At 39.0% G+C, this 15,739-nt stretch overlaps 1 protein-coding gene across 1 annotated transcript in view; it reads right to left on the reverse strand.

Annotated features, from left to right (window-relative positions):
* WWC3 (WWC family member 3) overlaps positions 1-15,739 on the reverse strand; it is a 319,559-nt gene that overhangs the window by 213,197 nt on the left and 90,623 nt on the right. Inside the window, exon 4 of the mRNA XM_029604359.1 lies at positions 8,931-9,007. Coding sequence (XP_029460219.1) covers positions 8,931-9,007 — 77 coding nt within the window. The remainder of the gene's footprint in view (positions 1-8,930; positions 9,008-15,739) is intronic.

Below are 15,739 nucleotides of genomic sequence, written 5' to 3' on the forward strand. Positions count from 1 at the left end.
TTTCTCAATGCTCGGTCCGGTCCTTCTCCCGCACAGAGGAAGAAGATGTTGATGCCTTCGAACGTGAAGAAGCTGGTGAAAGACGGTCACCGGTGACTCGATGGTGCTGAGACTTCGATGGCAACTGAGTCGTTGAAGAGGAAGGCTTCCAACTCAGTGTAGCCTTGGCTGTAGTAGATGAGAGACTTACGCTTCAAAAGGTGCTCCATCTTCTCCAAGCAGGCCCTGCGGCCTTTTGGCGTCATCTGGGCACAGCTAGTGCACCGTTGGACGTCGTAAGCGGGCCCCAAGCACAAGACACATATGTCGTGAGGGTCCGTAATGGACATGGTCTTCGAGCACTCGGGACACTTTCGGAACCCGGTCGCCATCTTTTTGGAAAAAATAAGGGCGGCACGTGCTTGGTGGCCGTCAGGCACCAAAGAAAATATCGCTGGGAACATACTGCAAGGGACGAGGTAAACTTACCGGCGTCAACGGAGGTTGGTGGTCGATGGGGGACCCCGAGATGGGGAAACATTTGTAAATTTTTGAAATAAGTTTTCATGATGAAAATTTGTGAGGAATTCTCACAGAGCTCCAGAAATCCGCGAGGCTACTGCTGCACGGCAAAAAGACTGACGGGGGACCCCTGCTGGATACAGGCCCTTGTCACATGGTAGGAGAAATGGACGGCCCACGCCAAGATGGCGCCATCCGTCCATTGCTCCTACCATGTGACAGGGGCTGACCAATGGCACCGGTAGCCCCTATCACATAGTAAGGGCAAAGACCACCGGCGCCATTTTGATTACTGGCAGCCGACGGCCCAAGAGCAGGAGATCACTCCCGGGACCCTCGCTGGACCACCAGGGACTTTTAGCAAGTCTTAGGGTGGTCAGGAGGGTGGGGGGTTGTAGTTAATTAAATTTGAAGGATTGGGGTGGGGTTTTGTTTTTTTATCTTATTTTTTTCCATGAAAGAGAACGATAAAAGTTTTCTGATCCGGGGAGTGGACAGAAATGGCCCTCCCCAGACCCAAAAATTGTATGCACACCCCTAATTTGCTCCATAAGACGCACAGATGCCCGGGAACAGAGCCGGTTTAGCACACCAATTTTTTTTTTTTTTAATTTCCCCCCTCTGAATCCTATGTGTGTCTTATGGAGCAAAAATACGGTACTTTTATAGGATTCTATTACCCCTTTTGGATGGGATTTACAAAATATCAGACACTATTTTGTCTAGGTTTTTATGGAAATCCAAAACTCCCAGGATAGCATTGTTGAAATTGCCTAAATAATTTGAGGAGGGGAGAAATAAATTTCCTTGATTTTGACATATATCATCAGGCTTTTATGCTAAGATAGGGTAGTCTCTAGTTAGAGCACTTTGGAATGGGAATTCAGTCAGTTGCTGATGGATGAAACTTTGTTAGACCCAATTCCTATCTATTTGACTCCTGATATGACTAGCAATTCCTATCTACTTGATTCCTGGTATGACTAGCAATTCCTATCTATTTGGTTCCTAAATGAATAGCACACAATCTGGCGTTACAACTTGCTGTAAATATGTTCAAATAGCTTTGATCTAAGAATGTGGATGTCATAGTCCTTGCCAAAAAGCTGTCCATTTGGCACTAATACAAAGCTAAAAATAAAAAAATATATATGTGACAGATTTGTTACAATAGCAGCAGAGGGGTATTTGATGCATTGATCAGTTAACATCTTGGAATAAATGTAAGGATTATTCTTCAGACATGCAGCAAGAAATTGGACTGCTGAGTAATCAATATTATTGCTGGATTCAATTGTATCTTGGCTAATGGTATACACAGCAGTCCTTACAGCCATGTCCTCTTTAAAACAGGCTTCACGGTTTTATAAACTGATGAAAGCTCTGTTCATAGGTACACGAAAAGGTTTGGGTAGGGAATTAGAAGTTAAGCAATGATCCAAATTTGGTATAAAAATCACTAAGGCTTTCATTATTGCCCTCAGCTATTCAGTCTATTTTTTTGTGGCAGACAGCAAGTTTGGACTTCACTGAAGATGGCTAAGTTACTGAAAAATGTGGATAACAAATGCTGGTCTTGTAATCTCAAAGTGGGGTCCTTTTCACTTATTTTAACTTTACTATAATATTTTGCAGAGCTATTGAAGTTCAGTATGGAAAAGGATGCGTACTCCTCTCAATATGAATAAAGAGTTATACAAAAAGAGCTCTTTGGTCCTTTGAGCTGTAGTATCTGTTATCACTCACCACATTCAGCGCCTCAGTGTTTATTTATTTATTTTAATGATTTTATATACCGACATCCGTTTGCACATCGCATCGGTTTACATATAACTTATAACAAAAGTATAAAATAGGCATAGCCTTTACAATGAACAACGGAACAGTCAACAAGAATATAGCAATAAACCAAATAATGTTTAACACCTAACTAAACTATAACCACTCACATAAACCTATATTAAAAAAAATAAAATAAAATAGTACTTCATTCAAGAACTATGGATACAGCAAACAAAATCCAGTCAAAATAAATTACCCATATTTCCTTTAAAACTGTTAACTCAAAAAAATATATCTCATAAACCTAATTATTCTAAAAAAAAAAAAAACAATTCTCAAACAACCTAAACAATACATACATCCAATATTCAAATTATTTTATCTCATTCATTCTTGTCAATGCCAGATCTATTCTCAAGAAAATTCCTTTACTTAATGACATGCTCTATTAATCTAAACCAGACTTCATTGCAAAAACAGAAACTTGGCTTAAAAATACTGATACAGTACTACTCAACCAACTAAACAACCATAGATACAACATATTCTCAATTCCTAGGAAAAAAAAAAAAAAAAGGAGGTGGCTTAATGCTTATCTCTAAAAAAAAGACCTACAAATGATACTCCGCCCAATAGACATTGCTGCACCCTTTGAAATCTCATTATTTGATTCTCCTAAACTTCAAATTTGTCTTGTCTATTGCCCCCCTGGATCACTAGAAAAAAATTGCTCTCCTCTAATTGAATATTTCATGAACAATTTATCACTTAATAAACCCATTATAATCCTGGGTGATTTCAACTTACATTTTAACCTAATCAATCAATCAAAAACCTGTCAAATCATCACTGATGCTCTCGCCTCATTACAACTAAAACAAATCGTTGTTACTCCAACCCACAAAGCTGGCCATACAATTGACCTCATATTCGTCAATACCAATGACTGGTTTAATATCAAGACCCACACCACTGAAATACCTTGGTCTGATCATCATTTAATCCAAGCTTCCTTTTCTTCAAATTCCATCCATACTCCCTTACAATATCCACAAAACAAAATAACTTATCAACCAGCTTTCAAAACTGAACTCCTCCAAAAAACCCTTCAAGAAGAACTGACTAATATTAATCTCACAAATGCTGAAGAAGCTGTATCATCCTGGTTTATGATCACCAAAAATGTAGCTGATATTATTAACTCCTTAATAACTAAATCAAACCATCAAAACACAACAACCCATGGTACAATAATAGCATCAGAGAGGCTAAACGTCAACTTCGAAAAAAAGAAAAAGAATGGAGAAGAAACAAAACATCTGTCACTCTAAATAAATATCGAACTTACCTAGCTCAATACAAATATATCAACAATGCAAAAAAAGACTATTTCTCAAATAAAATCATCACATTTCATCACAACCCCAGAATGCTCTTCTCTATAGTGCAAAATCTCACAAAAACACCACCAAAAACTACTTGCAATTTATACAATAGTGATGATTTTGCTAAATTCTTCAACAACAAAATACTAAACTTAATACTATCAAACCTCATAGATAACACTCAATCCATAACTCTTAACACAAAAATAAAATCAAAATGGACTTTTTTTGACACCTCTTCCACCATCCAAATACAATCATCAATAAAATGAATCCAGCAAGCCATCCTCAAGATAGCATCCATATTACAAGCCTAAAGAATATCGAATCCACTATCACAAAAACAATTACAAAGATTATCAACCTCTCTCTCACTGAAGGTACCTACCCAAATTGTCTTAAATCAGCTATAATAAAGCCTATTCTAAAAAAGAACAACCTTGACCCAAATGACTTATCAAATTACCGTCCTATTTCTAACCTACCTTTCATAGCTAAAATCATTGAAAAAGTTGTCCACTCACAACTTGACGAATACCTTGAAGCAAATAATATCTTATCCCCAAACCAATATGGTTTTAGAAAAAAAAACTCAATACTGAATCACTCCTTCTGTCATTAAATGATACCATCCTAAGAGGTTTTGATACTAGAAAACAATATCTACTTGTACTACATGACTTATCTGCAGCATTTGATATACTAAATCATCAAATACTTCTAGATCGATTATCAGAAATTGGTCTAGCTGAAAACACTCTACAATGGTTTACATCATTTCTCACCAACAGAAGCTACCAAGTCTCATTCAAAAACAACATATCTAAGAAAATCGACCTAAAAACTGGAGTTCCACAAGGCTCTGCATTGTCTGCCACCCTCTTTAATATTTACCTTTTACCAGTCTGGCAACTACTTGATAATCTTCAATTAACATACTATCTCTATGCAGATGATTATACAAATTCTTATTCCCGTAAAATATTGCATTGACGAAACATACAAAGAAATTTCCATGATACTTGATTCAATAAAACAACTCCTTTCAAAATTAAAACTAATAATCAATATTGATAAAACTGAAATAATTATCATGGACAAAAAACCTAACATTACTCCACCACCTCAATTTACCACAAATAATCAAATAAATCTTATATCCCCTGTCAATCACACCAGAAACCTTGGAGTCATCATGGACAAAAACCTCTCTTACAATATACACATAACAACTAAAATCAAAGAAGGATATCACAAGCTCCTAGTCCTCAGATGTCTAAAACCTTTCCTAAATTCCTTGGATTTCAGAACTGTTTTACAACTCTTAATTTTTTCAACAATACATTATTGTAATTCCCTTCTAATTGGTCTTCCTTTCACCAGCAACAAACCTCTTCAAATTCTTCAGAATTCAGCAGCGAGAATTCTAACTGGAACAAAAAAATATGTTCACATTACCCAAATACTTATGTCGCTCTACTGGCTTACTATTAAATCCCAAATACAATATAAGATCCTAACAATCATGCACAAAATAAATACTGATCATCATAAACAAACTAGTTTAAAAGTCTCTCCTAAAATTACCAAAATTAATCTTCGATCTAACTACACATCTTGTGTAAAAATTCCTCCCATTAAAGATGCTCGTCTTTCATCCACTAGAAATACAGCATTCTCCATTGCTGGCCCAAAAAAATGGAACTCTACTGCCTTATTTGAGAACTCAAACGAATATCAAGAAGGATCTAAAAACTTTCCTCTTTCATAAAATCTACATTAATGATCAACTAAATCAACATTCCAACTACAATCAACAATTTCCATACAAGAAAGATACAGTAACCACAACCAACAACTGCCACAATTACTGTAATTTGCAAAGTATAAGTATTAATGATGGAAGCCCTCTTTTAAAATGACTTTACACTAATACTGTTTACCTTCCCTTTCTTCCACTTTCTCCCTCCCCTCTATTATTTACCCCACCAGCTCCCGTTCTCTCCATTTCCCCCTCCTTCCCATTGTTATTGTACTGAATCTATGTTTAAGTTACCTGATATTGTTTAATTTTCTGTAAACCGTTGTGATGGCTGAACCGAATGACAGTATATAAAAATGAATAAATAAAACGAATAAATAAATAAATAAAATTATGGCAGTGTAACCTGCATTTTTTTTTATTTGGTTGCAGTCAAGAATACTAGATTTTTGGAGCAGTATATGCAGTTCAGGCTGTTTAATATCTCTGTCCACTTTTTCTCCTTTTATTTTTTTTCTGGCAGAATAATTAATAATTACCCCTTGAAATATGGCCTTAAACCATGCCACTAAGAATCAACACATGTTAAATTATTATATCAAATTATTCTGACATGTCTGGTTTATATGTACTATAAAATCCTTATCCCCTACAGCTCTGAATCAAACTGCCAAGAACACCTTACAATAGGCCTACTCAGACATGAAATACTCAGGACAACAGCTGCATGATCTAAGAAAACAATATTATTTTCTTTTGAGACTAGTAAAGATGGTAATAAGACAATTAGATACCAAGAAAAAATTCTATGGGGGAAAATAAAATGTATATTCATTTTCCTTTGGATGCTCTAAACACTAGAAAAGTAGTACTAAGACATGATCTTTTGATGGCATACTAGATGAATGGTCATTTACTTTTACATTGTAAAGTCTGGGCCCCTTGTTAAGTTTTACTTGGTATTTCAAGGATGTTTTTATTTAAATGCTGAAGTATTGTTTGTATTCATACATAAATTGCTATGCTGAGTTGTATTTTGTTTAAAAATACTAAAGTTGTGAACATAAAAATAATCATTTTGGGGGTAATACATTTCTTCTAATTGTTTCAGTAGTTCTCTTGCAACTTCCAGATGTAGCCATGTTAGCAAGAGAAGACCATCTCTTCATCGTACTAACTGGATCCAACTGGTCTATGTGAATAACATCACACACTGCAGTAATCCACCCACTCACATTCTACAGAAGTTGATTTGCGACACTGTTCCAACATGGCTGCTCCCACATCTTCAAGGGAGCCACAGGTCAGCAGTGTAAAGAAATTTAAAAAATGACAATGCAGTGTTAGCATTCTTAACTGAAAAGTGTGAAGAATGGCTGATTGTGCATTATTTCAAGAGTGTACAAAGAGCACTGTTTTCTTTAAACAGAGATGTCATGTTTACCACATATAATTGGATCTAAGTAATTATAGACCACATTCACCATTACTCTGCTTACCACTTCTGAGTTTAAAAGTGAAATGAATGTGGACTAAAGTACTTAAGAGGTGCATAGCTTCAGTCGCTCTCTCCCTTGAGCACTTATTTTACATGACTTTTCACTGAAAGTTTTAAAGCCTTATTTAACCAGGCAGCCATAGAGTTTGCATCTTGAGAGTAGGGGGAGCATGGTGCAGGTAGGTTAGTAAGAAGATACAAAAGGTGAGGTGCACTTTGGATGGAAAGCCTTAAATCGGATGGAGGAAGAGAATGTGTATACCAAATTTTATCAGCCTTAAGCACTAGACCTGAGATACAAAGCGAGTTGGGAGAACATTCCATCCTTGAATGATGTTTTTAAGAATAGGTTACAAACACACACACACACACACACACCCTTGTCTGAGAGAGTTTCAGTACAATGGATACCTCCTGAAGGCAAGGAGAGGACTCGATGACCTTCTGAGATCCCATCCAGATGTTTTTTTTCCCTACAATTCCATGACATTCAATAGCAACTTCATGCAAGAAGGGTGATAGAGGCAATTCAAGAAAGCAGAGAATAAGCAAGCATTCAGAATTCAAGAAAACATGGGATAAGCACGGAAGATCTTTAATTGCAAGGATGTGAACAAAGACAGAGATCAAGTAGATTCTGTGGTATTGCAACAGGAAAACAATGGATGGACTAGATGGGCTTTGTTGTTTTTACCTTCCATCAGAGTCTATCTTTATATATTAAATAGCTTCCTCTTTTCAACAGAAAGATGGCATTTAGGGAAGAAAATGGCCCATGATTTAGTTTAAGGCTATTTATTTATATCATCTCACCCAAATAATTAAAAAAAAAAAAAAGCCTTGACAATTGGTACTATTGCTCACAAGTCTCAAATTTGTGCCAAATCAATCCCATTTTGTATCAATTACAAAAAGAGAAGAAAAAAAAAAAGATCTGAGTGACTTGTGAAGAACAAAAAAAACATTCCTAGAAGTTTCAAGCTGAAAATGTATTAAAACAAGCAAAATGTATGCATTAATTTTAATGAAGCAGATTTTAAATCAAAAACAAAAGCCCACAAATTTGTTTATCAGGCAGTTAACCGTGGTTGTACCAGCAGCAGCCAGAGAAAGAAAAAGTGCACCAATCGTGCCCACTGCTGCATGCCTTGGATGTCGGATCCCCAAACAGTCATTTAAATTATAAAGGCTTCCAGCTGCTTTGTCACACAAGCACGTTTTCGGCTGTTAAAAAGCAATGAATCTTCGCTTTCCAAGATTATGGATTTGTGTGTGTGTGACAAAACAGTTCCTGAAGCATTGAAACTTGAAGATAGGCTAGTACAGTGAAAAAAAAAAATTACCACAAAAAAAATTATACCCCAGAACTGCAACTCGAACGCACAGAAGCTTCCAAGAGTCCTTTTTCCCAATTTGCTAAACAATAGGAAAACAAAAATGGCTGAAGAAAAAACAACATGTAAATTTAAGGAATTGGGGGTTTTTTTCTCTTAGGCCACAGATTTTACAGGTTGAGTTTTCCAATTTCTGGAGTACAACCTTAGTCACAGATTAAATGCTGCTTTGACCGAGAATTTGGTTTGATTCTGCTGTCCATCAGGGCTGGCCGGGGTCAGTCCACACTGAGGTGACAGTTGATCCCAGGAAGGAAAGGGAAGATGGCTTCAAATACTATGGTGGCCCCCGAAGACCACAAAGCCCAGCATGGAGGAATCCTCTTGAAGGAGTCATCCCTCCACCCCATGTCTTCTCACTGCCAGGGGTGGATTTAAGATTTTGGAGCCCGTAGGCATAGTGCCATGACAGCGTCTCTTTGAAACTGTACCAGCGAATGGCACTAAAGCAAGCTAAAGGAGGCTTCTTCCTGGCCTGGATATCTGACGCCTTCATATCTGGCACCTAGGCAATCTGGGCCTGCTCAGTGCTGCACAGGCATGCCTACTGGGGTGTAGTAGGGTTTATAAAAAGGAGGGACAGATAAATACAAAATGCTGGTACTTACTCGATCTCGACGGCCTGCTATTTCTGCCTTAATCTGGTAAGGGTCATACTTCGTGTTGGTCGAAAATCCGGAGTAAGCTGAAAAAGTAGCAAATGTTTCCATTTTACAATGACTTCTGGATTATTACTGACAACCTGAAAAGCTCTTTAAAAAAGAACGAAAAAAACTGTGCCATGAGTCGTATAACAACTTAGCAACAGGGAGAGTAATTAAAAAAACCAGTGCTTTACCCAAAGAAATCTGCTTTTTAAAAAATTGCCCACCCTACATGGGTGCGTCCGCTACATGCACTTATCTGAAGCAATGGGGGAAGACATTCCTGGGGGTACGGTTTGCTCAGAAAATTACTTGCACCAAACAGTAGATGTAAATGCATGCAGGCACTTTTCCTTAGGCCATTTGCAAAGTGAAAGTTTACATCTACAGGACACAGAGCATTCTGAGGCTTGCAATCCGGATTCTTCTTATCAAGAACAAAAAATAACTGGAATCCCAGAATGTACTGCAAGGCGAGTTAGGCACACATAAACCTACAATTTCTAAACAGGTTACAAAACGAAGGTGCTGCAATCCACTGGATGTTTCTTTTTTTTTTTTTTTAATCTGCATAGATATTTGAATTATGGTGTACCATGCATCAGTAATAAAATTAGCATTTCATGCAAGGTCAGAATAAGTTAAAAAAAAAAAAGAAAAGAAAGGAATATGCCTTAATGTAATGCCTTTCTTTTCATAAAACACTATAGAAATTGTGCCAAGCCAAGAAATTAGAGGGTTAGCCAAGATCACACTGAGCAGGTGGTGGCATTATATGACAGGTCGTCGTTCAAGCTGTTAAACTGCAGCACACAAAGCCAACCTAAACAGATAAAAGAGAGATTTAACTGAAAAGCCAGCAATCACAACTTGGTACAAACGCCTGTAGTCACATACTATTAGAATAGCTTAAAATGTCCACTATTGAATGAACAGGAAACGTTCCTTTGTACCGTGGTGTTATGCCAGCAGCATTAAAATGGGATTCCAACAATAAAAAAAAAAAAAAAAAGGCCAGAAATGAATGGGAGATTTTCAGCTTTGAACAAAAAAAAAAAAAAAAAAGCTTCAGTATATATTGCAGGATATAAACTCGCTAATCAGCTTTGCCATCTTACTCTCCAATCCTCCCTCCTGACTAGGAGGGGGATTGATGTTTAAACTGCGAAATCTGGTTGGCAATTCAGTCTTGACAATATGCAAATCCCCTTCCCTGGTAGATACAGGCAAGTGCCCAAATCATACAAAAAAAAAAAAAAAAAAGGCATGACAACACTCATAACCCCGCCTCACAGCCAAAAGAGTGGGCATGCTATTGGGTTAGTTTACCATTTGGTACTGGTTAACTAGTGCTTTTTGAAGCTTTTTGGATTAATTTTGAACATAAAGGATTGCTGTTACTCAAAAGGTTTGTGCTTGGTAATTGATTAGAATTAAGTGCTTTACCTGGGGTGCCAGGTGCAGGAGTAGCATGGGGCTAGTGGACTAAATGTAGGATTCAATTTTTTTAATTCCCTTTATCTGCTTTACCCAATCTGTTTTGCATCTGCAATGTACAAAAGGTTGAAGATACCAGAGTAGCTGGACTATCGTCGGATTTTTGAAAATTCACTGATACCTGCGAGCCTACAAGCACCAGGGGTATAAGAAAATCGACCTCATTAGTAGCAAGCTTGGCGATCGTGCTGCAAGAGAAACATCTTTAGAGTATTTTTGATCACTTACTTCTTTGGAGACGAGAGCTTGAAGCGTGTCATGAAAACCAAATCCAGCAATTGCCTTAGGGCAAACATTACCTTGCACTTTTCACAGATGCTTGTTATGCAGTACTATGCACCCACTTTCAACATAAAACTAACTTTTAGGCGCTCAATTAAGCGAGAAAAAATATCACAATTGAAAAAGTTTGTTTTCCTTCAAAAGCCCCATATGTTGGGAAAAGGAGCATTTAAAATTAGAGGCAGTGGGTGTCCCAGGTCTTCTCAGTGCAAGGTTCTACTAAGAGTTGTGGGATTGCTATTTTAAGCCATAAAAATGTCTCGTTCCAAATGGAACAAGTTAAGTTCGATCCTGAGGGACATTTTATATTGGTGGGGGGGGGGGGGGGAAGCTCAATGAGAGGAATGACATTCTGGCATCAGTGTATGCTCCCAATAGCTATAATCATAATTTTTTTGATCGCTTTATTACTAGTTTACAGGGTATGGGTGAAGCTCCTATTATTTTAGGAGGGGATCTTAATTGAATTGCAGATAATATGCTGGATCGGTGGCCCAGTTTGCGAGTAAGCCCCAATAGTGACAACAAGGGGGTTAATCTTTTATGTCCAGCATTCAATTTGTTAGATATATGGCAGATCCTTCACCCAGGCAAAAGAGATTATACACACTATGCCAGGGCTCACGTGACCTGGCATAGTGTGAATAGATTTTATATTAATGTCTGAGAGGTGGTTTCAAGATATAGAGTCCGCGACTATTGGACCCCTAGTAATATCAGACCATTGTCCAGTGATTTGTTCATTAACACGAACCAATCTTGCTACACGATCCCCGGTTTGGTGAATGCCCGCATGCTTAACTACGAATACAGATTTCAAGTCATACTTGGAAGGAAAATGGCAGGAGTTTGCTGAGCATAATTTCAACATTGCTCTACTGGGAAACAACGAAAGCTGTCATGAGAGGTGAAATAATTAGTTACATATCTTCTAAACGAAAGGGTCTTAATAAAAAAAAAAATATAGCGCTCCATAAACAACTTGCTGCATATAAGGCAAAGTTTAATACCTTAGGGACTAATGAATGGAAAGAGAAATTTTTGACTACCCAGAAGCTATTGAATAATCACCTCCATAACAGAGCGCTGGGTTCTTTATTTGCAGTAAAGTAGAAGCTTTATGGATACAGTAACAAAGCAGGTTGGCTTTTGGCCAATTTGGTGAGGGCACAGAGGGGGTCTGTGCATATTAAGGGTCTTAAGAACTCCAGGGGGGATATTTGTGCCAATGTGCAGGAGATAGAAGTCATGAAAGATTTTCCCTATCAGGCATTATATATGGCCAATGGGGAAGATCCCACTGCCAGGTCCAATTTTATAAACAAGGTACAATTAAAGGACAAGATACTGGCACAACTCAATATTCCAATTATGTCAGAGGAGATTCTGGGAATTAAGGAATTAAAATGCTTTAAATCTCCAGGACCAGATGGTCTTCATGCTACATTCTATAAGGCTCTTTGTGATCATGTGCAAGTGTCTTTTTAATACAATGATTCAAAAGGGAGAAATGCCAGATTCGTTAGTATTATCTAAACCGGGTAAGGAACCAAACAATCCCACTTTGTATAGGTCTATTTCCCTCCTAAACCTCGACATTAAAAATTTATGCAAGAGAACATGTGATCCAATGAGCAAGCGAGACATGCTCCCGGTGCCCCCTCCAAAAAGGTACCTGTTTTCTACTTTTGTTTCTTTTTGCCCATATCAATGCTCTGCTTCCCAGTGGCTTCCCAGACATGTAGCAAGGTCTTCCTGCTCCCAATCAGCTGGGATATGGCCAGCAAACCTCAGAGGGAGACCAAAACGCTGGGTAAGCAGAACAAAACCAAGATGGCTGATGGCCCTCCGAGCCTGTGCGCCCAGCTGCAAGCAATAGCGCGCTACTGGAGGAGGCGACTTGGACCATGGTACAGGCCCTAGATGGTCGCTTTCAAGATCTGTCCCAGAAAATAGCGTCAGGAAATGAGACGCTGCATATGATCAAGCAGCAGGTAGAAGATATGCGAAGAAGGGGGGCAGAGGTCGAATTGGAAACGCACACCCTGCAGCAGAGGACACTGGAAAAACAAATACTGGTTTTGGAATCCAAAACTGACAACCTGGAAAACGGGTCCCGGAGGAACAATCTCCAGTTTGTGGGTTTCCCCTAGTCTCTTTCTGGTCGTGAAATCCATGCTTTGTTGGAAGGCTGGCTGCTTGTGGAACTGGGCCTTAGAACATCTTCAGGGGTGCTGCCATGTCAAATGTACCCATCACCTGGGGGCCTGTGCAGGGGACTCTACAAGGCCACGGATTGTGATAGCCAGATTTTTTAATTTTGCGCATAAATCAACCATACATTAGGCCTACAGGAAGAAAAATCTTCCTTGCTTCATGAGGGGTGCAAGAGCCTCCTTTTCCAAGATTACTCCACCGTGGTTTCCCAAAAGAAGAGAGTTTTCACTGATTTGTGCAGATCTTCACAATCGTCAGCTGAGATATAATTTACAATATCCCAGCGAGACTATGAGTGGAGCACAATGGAGCCTGGAAGGTGAGGCTGTAGCCAGTGCATAGACTTCTTTGGCCTCCCTGTCTGTGAAGTGACATTCTTTTTTGTTGGGCCTAATAGTTTTGCTTAGCCCCTAGGCTAAAGCTGCAATGATTTATGGTTTAATGTTTGCAAGTTGTACTTTGGACTGCACCTTGTTGTTCTCTCTTTTCAATTTTTTGTCTTAGTGCTGGTGTTCCAGATAATATGTCCATTGGTTTGGAGGATGGGCTCCTGTGGTATTTGCGAGGCTCTATGGCTTGGGGGGGGAGCACCGGAACAGATCTGAAATGCCTCTGATCCTCCTTGTTTTCTTGGAGGTTTGTTGGAGATTGGTTTTGGGGACTGTGGGAGCTGGGAGGGAAGGCGAAGGGGACGGATTTGGTATTTGGCTGGGGATACAAGTGGTTTTCGCTGGCAGGAACTGAGGAACCTGAGGTGTGTTTGGGGGCTGCCGATTCCCTAGGCTGGGGGGGGGAATCAGTGAGTGTTTCACAGAGGGGTGCCTTAGCAAGTCTGATGGGGTTTTTTTCTTGGATTAAATATGGCTGATCCTTACAGATTCTCTCCTGGAATATAGTGGGTTTGGGATCCCCGATAAAGCAGGTGAAAAATGTTGGCTTCACTTCGCAGGCATAGAGCCCAGATTGTGTGTCTGCAGGAGACTCATCTAAATGATCAATAGCACATCAAGTTGCTTAGGGATTGGGTAGGCCAGGTCTACTATTCCCCCCGCAGTCAACTGGTAAGAAGGCATTGCCATTTTATTGGGCAAAGGAGTAGCTTTTGAGCATGCCTCCAAGTATAGAGATAGTGAGGGTCGCTATGTGCTCGTCATGGGGAAATTATTTGAACGAACAGTTACCACAGGTAGTGTGTATGCCCCCAATGTCTACTCACATCTGTTTTTCAAGGACCTCATGCAAGTTTTAACAACCCATGCTATGGGGCCCTTATTGTTAAGCAGGGGATTTTAATTGTGTTGCAGATCCATCCTTGGATAACCAATCTAAGGTGTCTATCCCTAGATTAGGGCTTAAGAAGGGCATACCATTTTGTGTAAACATTTGCATTTAATAGATGTGTAGAGGTTTATGCATCCCAAAGAAAATGATTTCACTCATGTCTCTCGGATGCACGAATCCATGTCTCGGATTGACTATATTTTGGTTTCCACAGCCAGCTTTTCTCAGATACATAAGGCAGAAATAGGGCCCACAGAGTTTTCTGACCATGCCATGCTCTGGGTAGATCTTAAAATTGGGGGCCCACTACTGCAGGACAGCACAGATGGAAATTTCCAACCCATCTCTCCAGTGATGGGGAATTTCAGGCCTTTCTTAAGACTAAATGGAAAGAATGAGGATCATAACTCATCTCATAAGTCGAATCCTCTATTATTCTGGGAAGCAGGGAAAGCTGTGATGCATTGGGAAATTACGGCTTATGTGGTTAGGAGAAACATTACTTAATAGGCGGATAATCGAATTGGAACACAAGTTTCAAAAAAATTAAAGCTCGATTCATTGAATTTTCATCTGCAGCTACTAAATGGTTATATAGAGAGAGTCCCTGTACAATTTAAATTGTTACCTCCTCCAAAAGACTACCAAATATACCTCACAAACGCTATTGCTTTGGAAATAAAGCTGGCAAACTATTGGCCAATTTGATAAAAATTAAAAGGGGACATAATTATATAGAAGCATTGCAAGATTCCTGTGGGATTCGTCAGACTTCCCCCAAGGCTATATGCAGGATTTTTAGGTCCTTTTATGAACTATTGTGAGGCCCCAGTAGTTGGTGCTGGGGAAGCACAAGATTTTTTTTTTCAGGGGCTGCTTTTTCCGAGGGTGACGGAATCACAAAAGTCTTGGTTAAATAGACCATTCACCATCTCAGAAATCATGGAAGGTATTAATTCCAGCCCTTTGCATAAGGCTCCGGGCCCAGATGGTCTTAATGCAGATTTTTACAAGGTGTTATGCGGAGGCCTATGCTTAACCCTCAAAGAATATTTTTTCAGCTGCTTTACAGCAAGGTACATTTCCATGAGACACCAAAAAGGCATATATTATGGTCCTCCCATATCTCTCAAACTTTGATTTGAAATTATTCACTAAAACTCTTGTTTCTCGATTGAATGTAATTTTGCCAGCTTTAATTTCTCAGAATTAGATGGACTTTGTAAAGAGAAGACAGCGAGTAAGCATATTGTTAGACTGTGGACATCGATGGCTCAGTGTAAATTTTCCAAGACGCCAGTATTGGTGATGGGTTTTGATGCCAAAAAGGCATTTGACCGGGTAGCCTGGCATTATTTGTTTTTAGTACTTCATCGTTATGACTTTGAGGGTAATTTTGTTCATAATATTTCTTTATTGTATCAGGAGCCTTGCTCTATTATCTTAGCGAATGGATATATGTCCAGTGACTGAACCTCAGAGAGGCACAAGACAAA

This window comes from Rhinatrema bivittatum, chromosome 5 (genome assembly GCF_901001135.1).
Source record: "Rhinatrema bivittatum chromosome 5, aRhiBiv1.1, whole genome shotgun sequence".
Taxonomy (NCBI): domain Eukaryota; kingdom Metazoa; phylum Chordata; class Amphibia; order Gymnophiona; family Rhinatrematidae; genus Rhinatrema; species Rhinatrema bivittatum.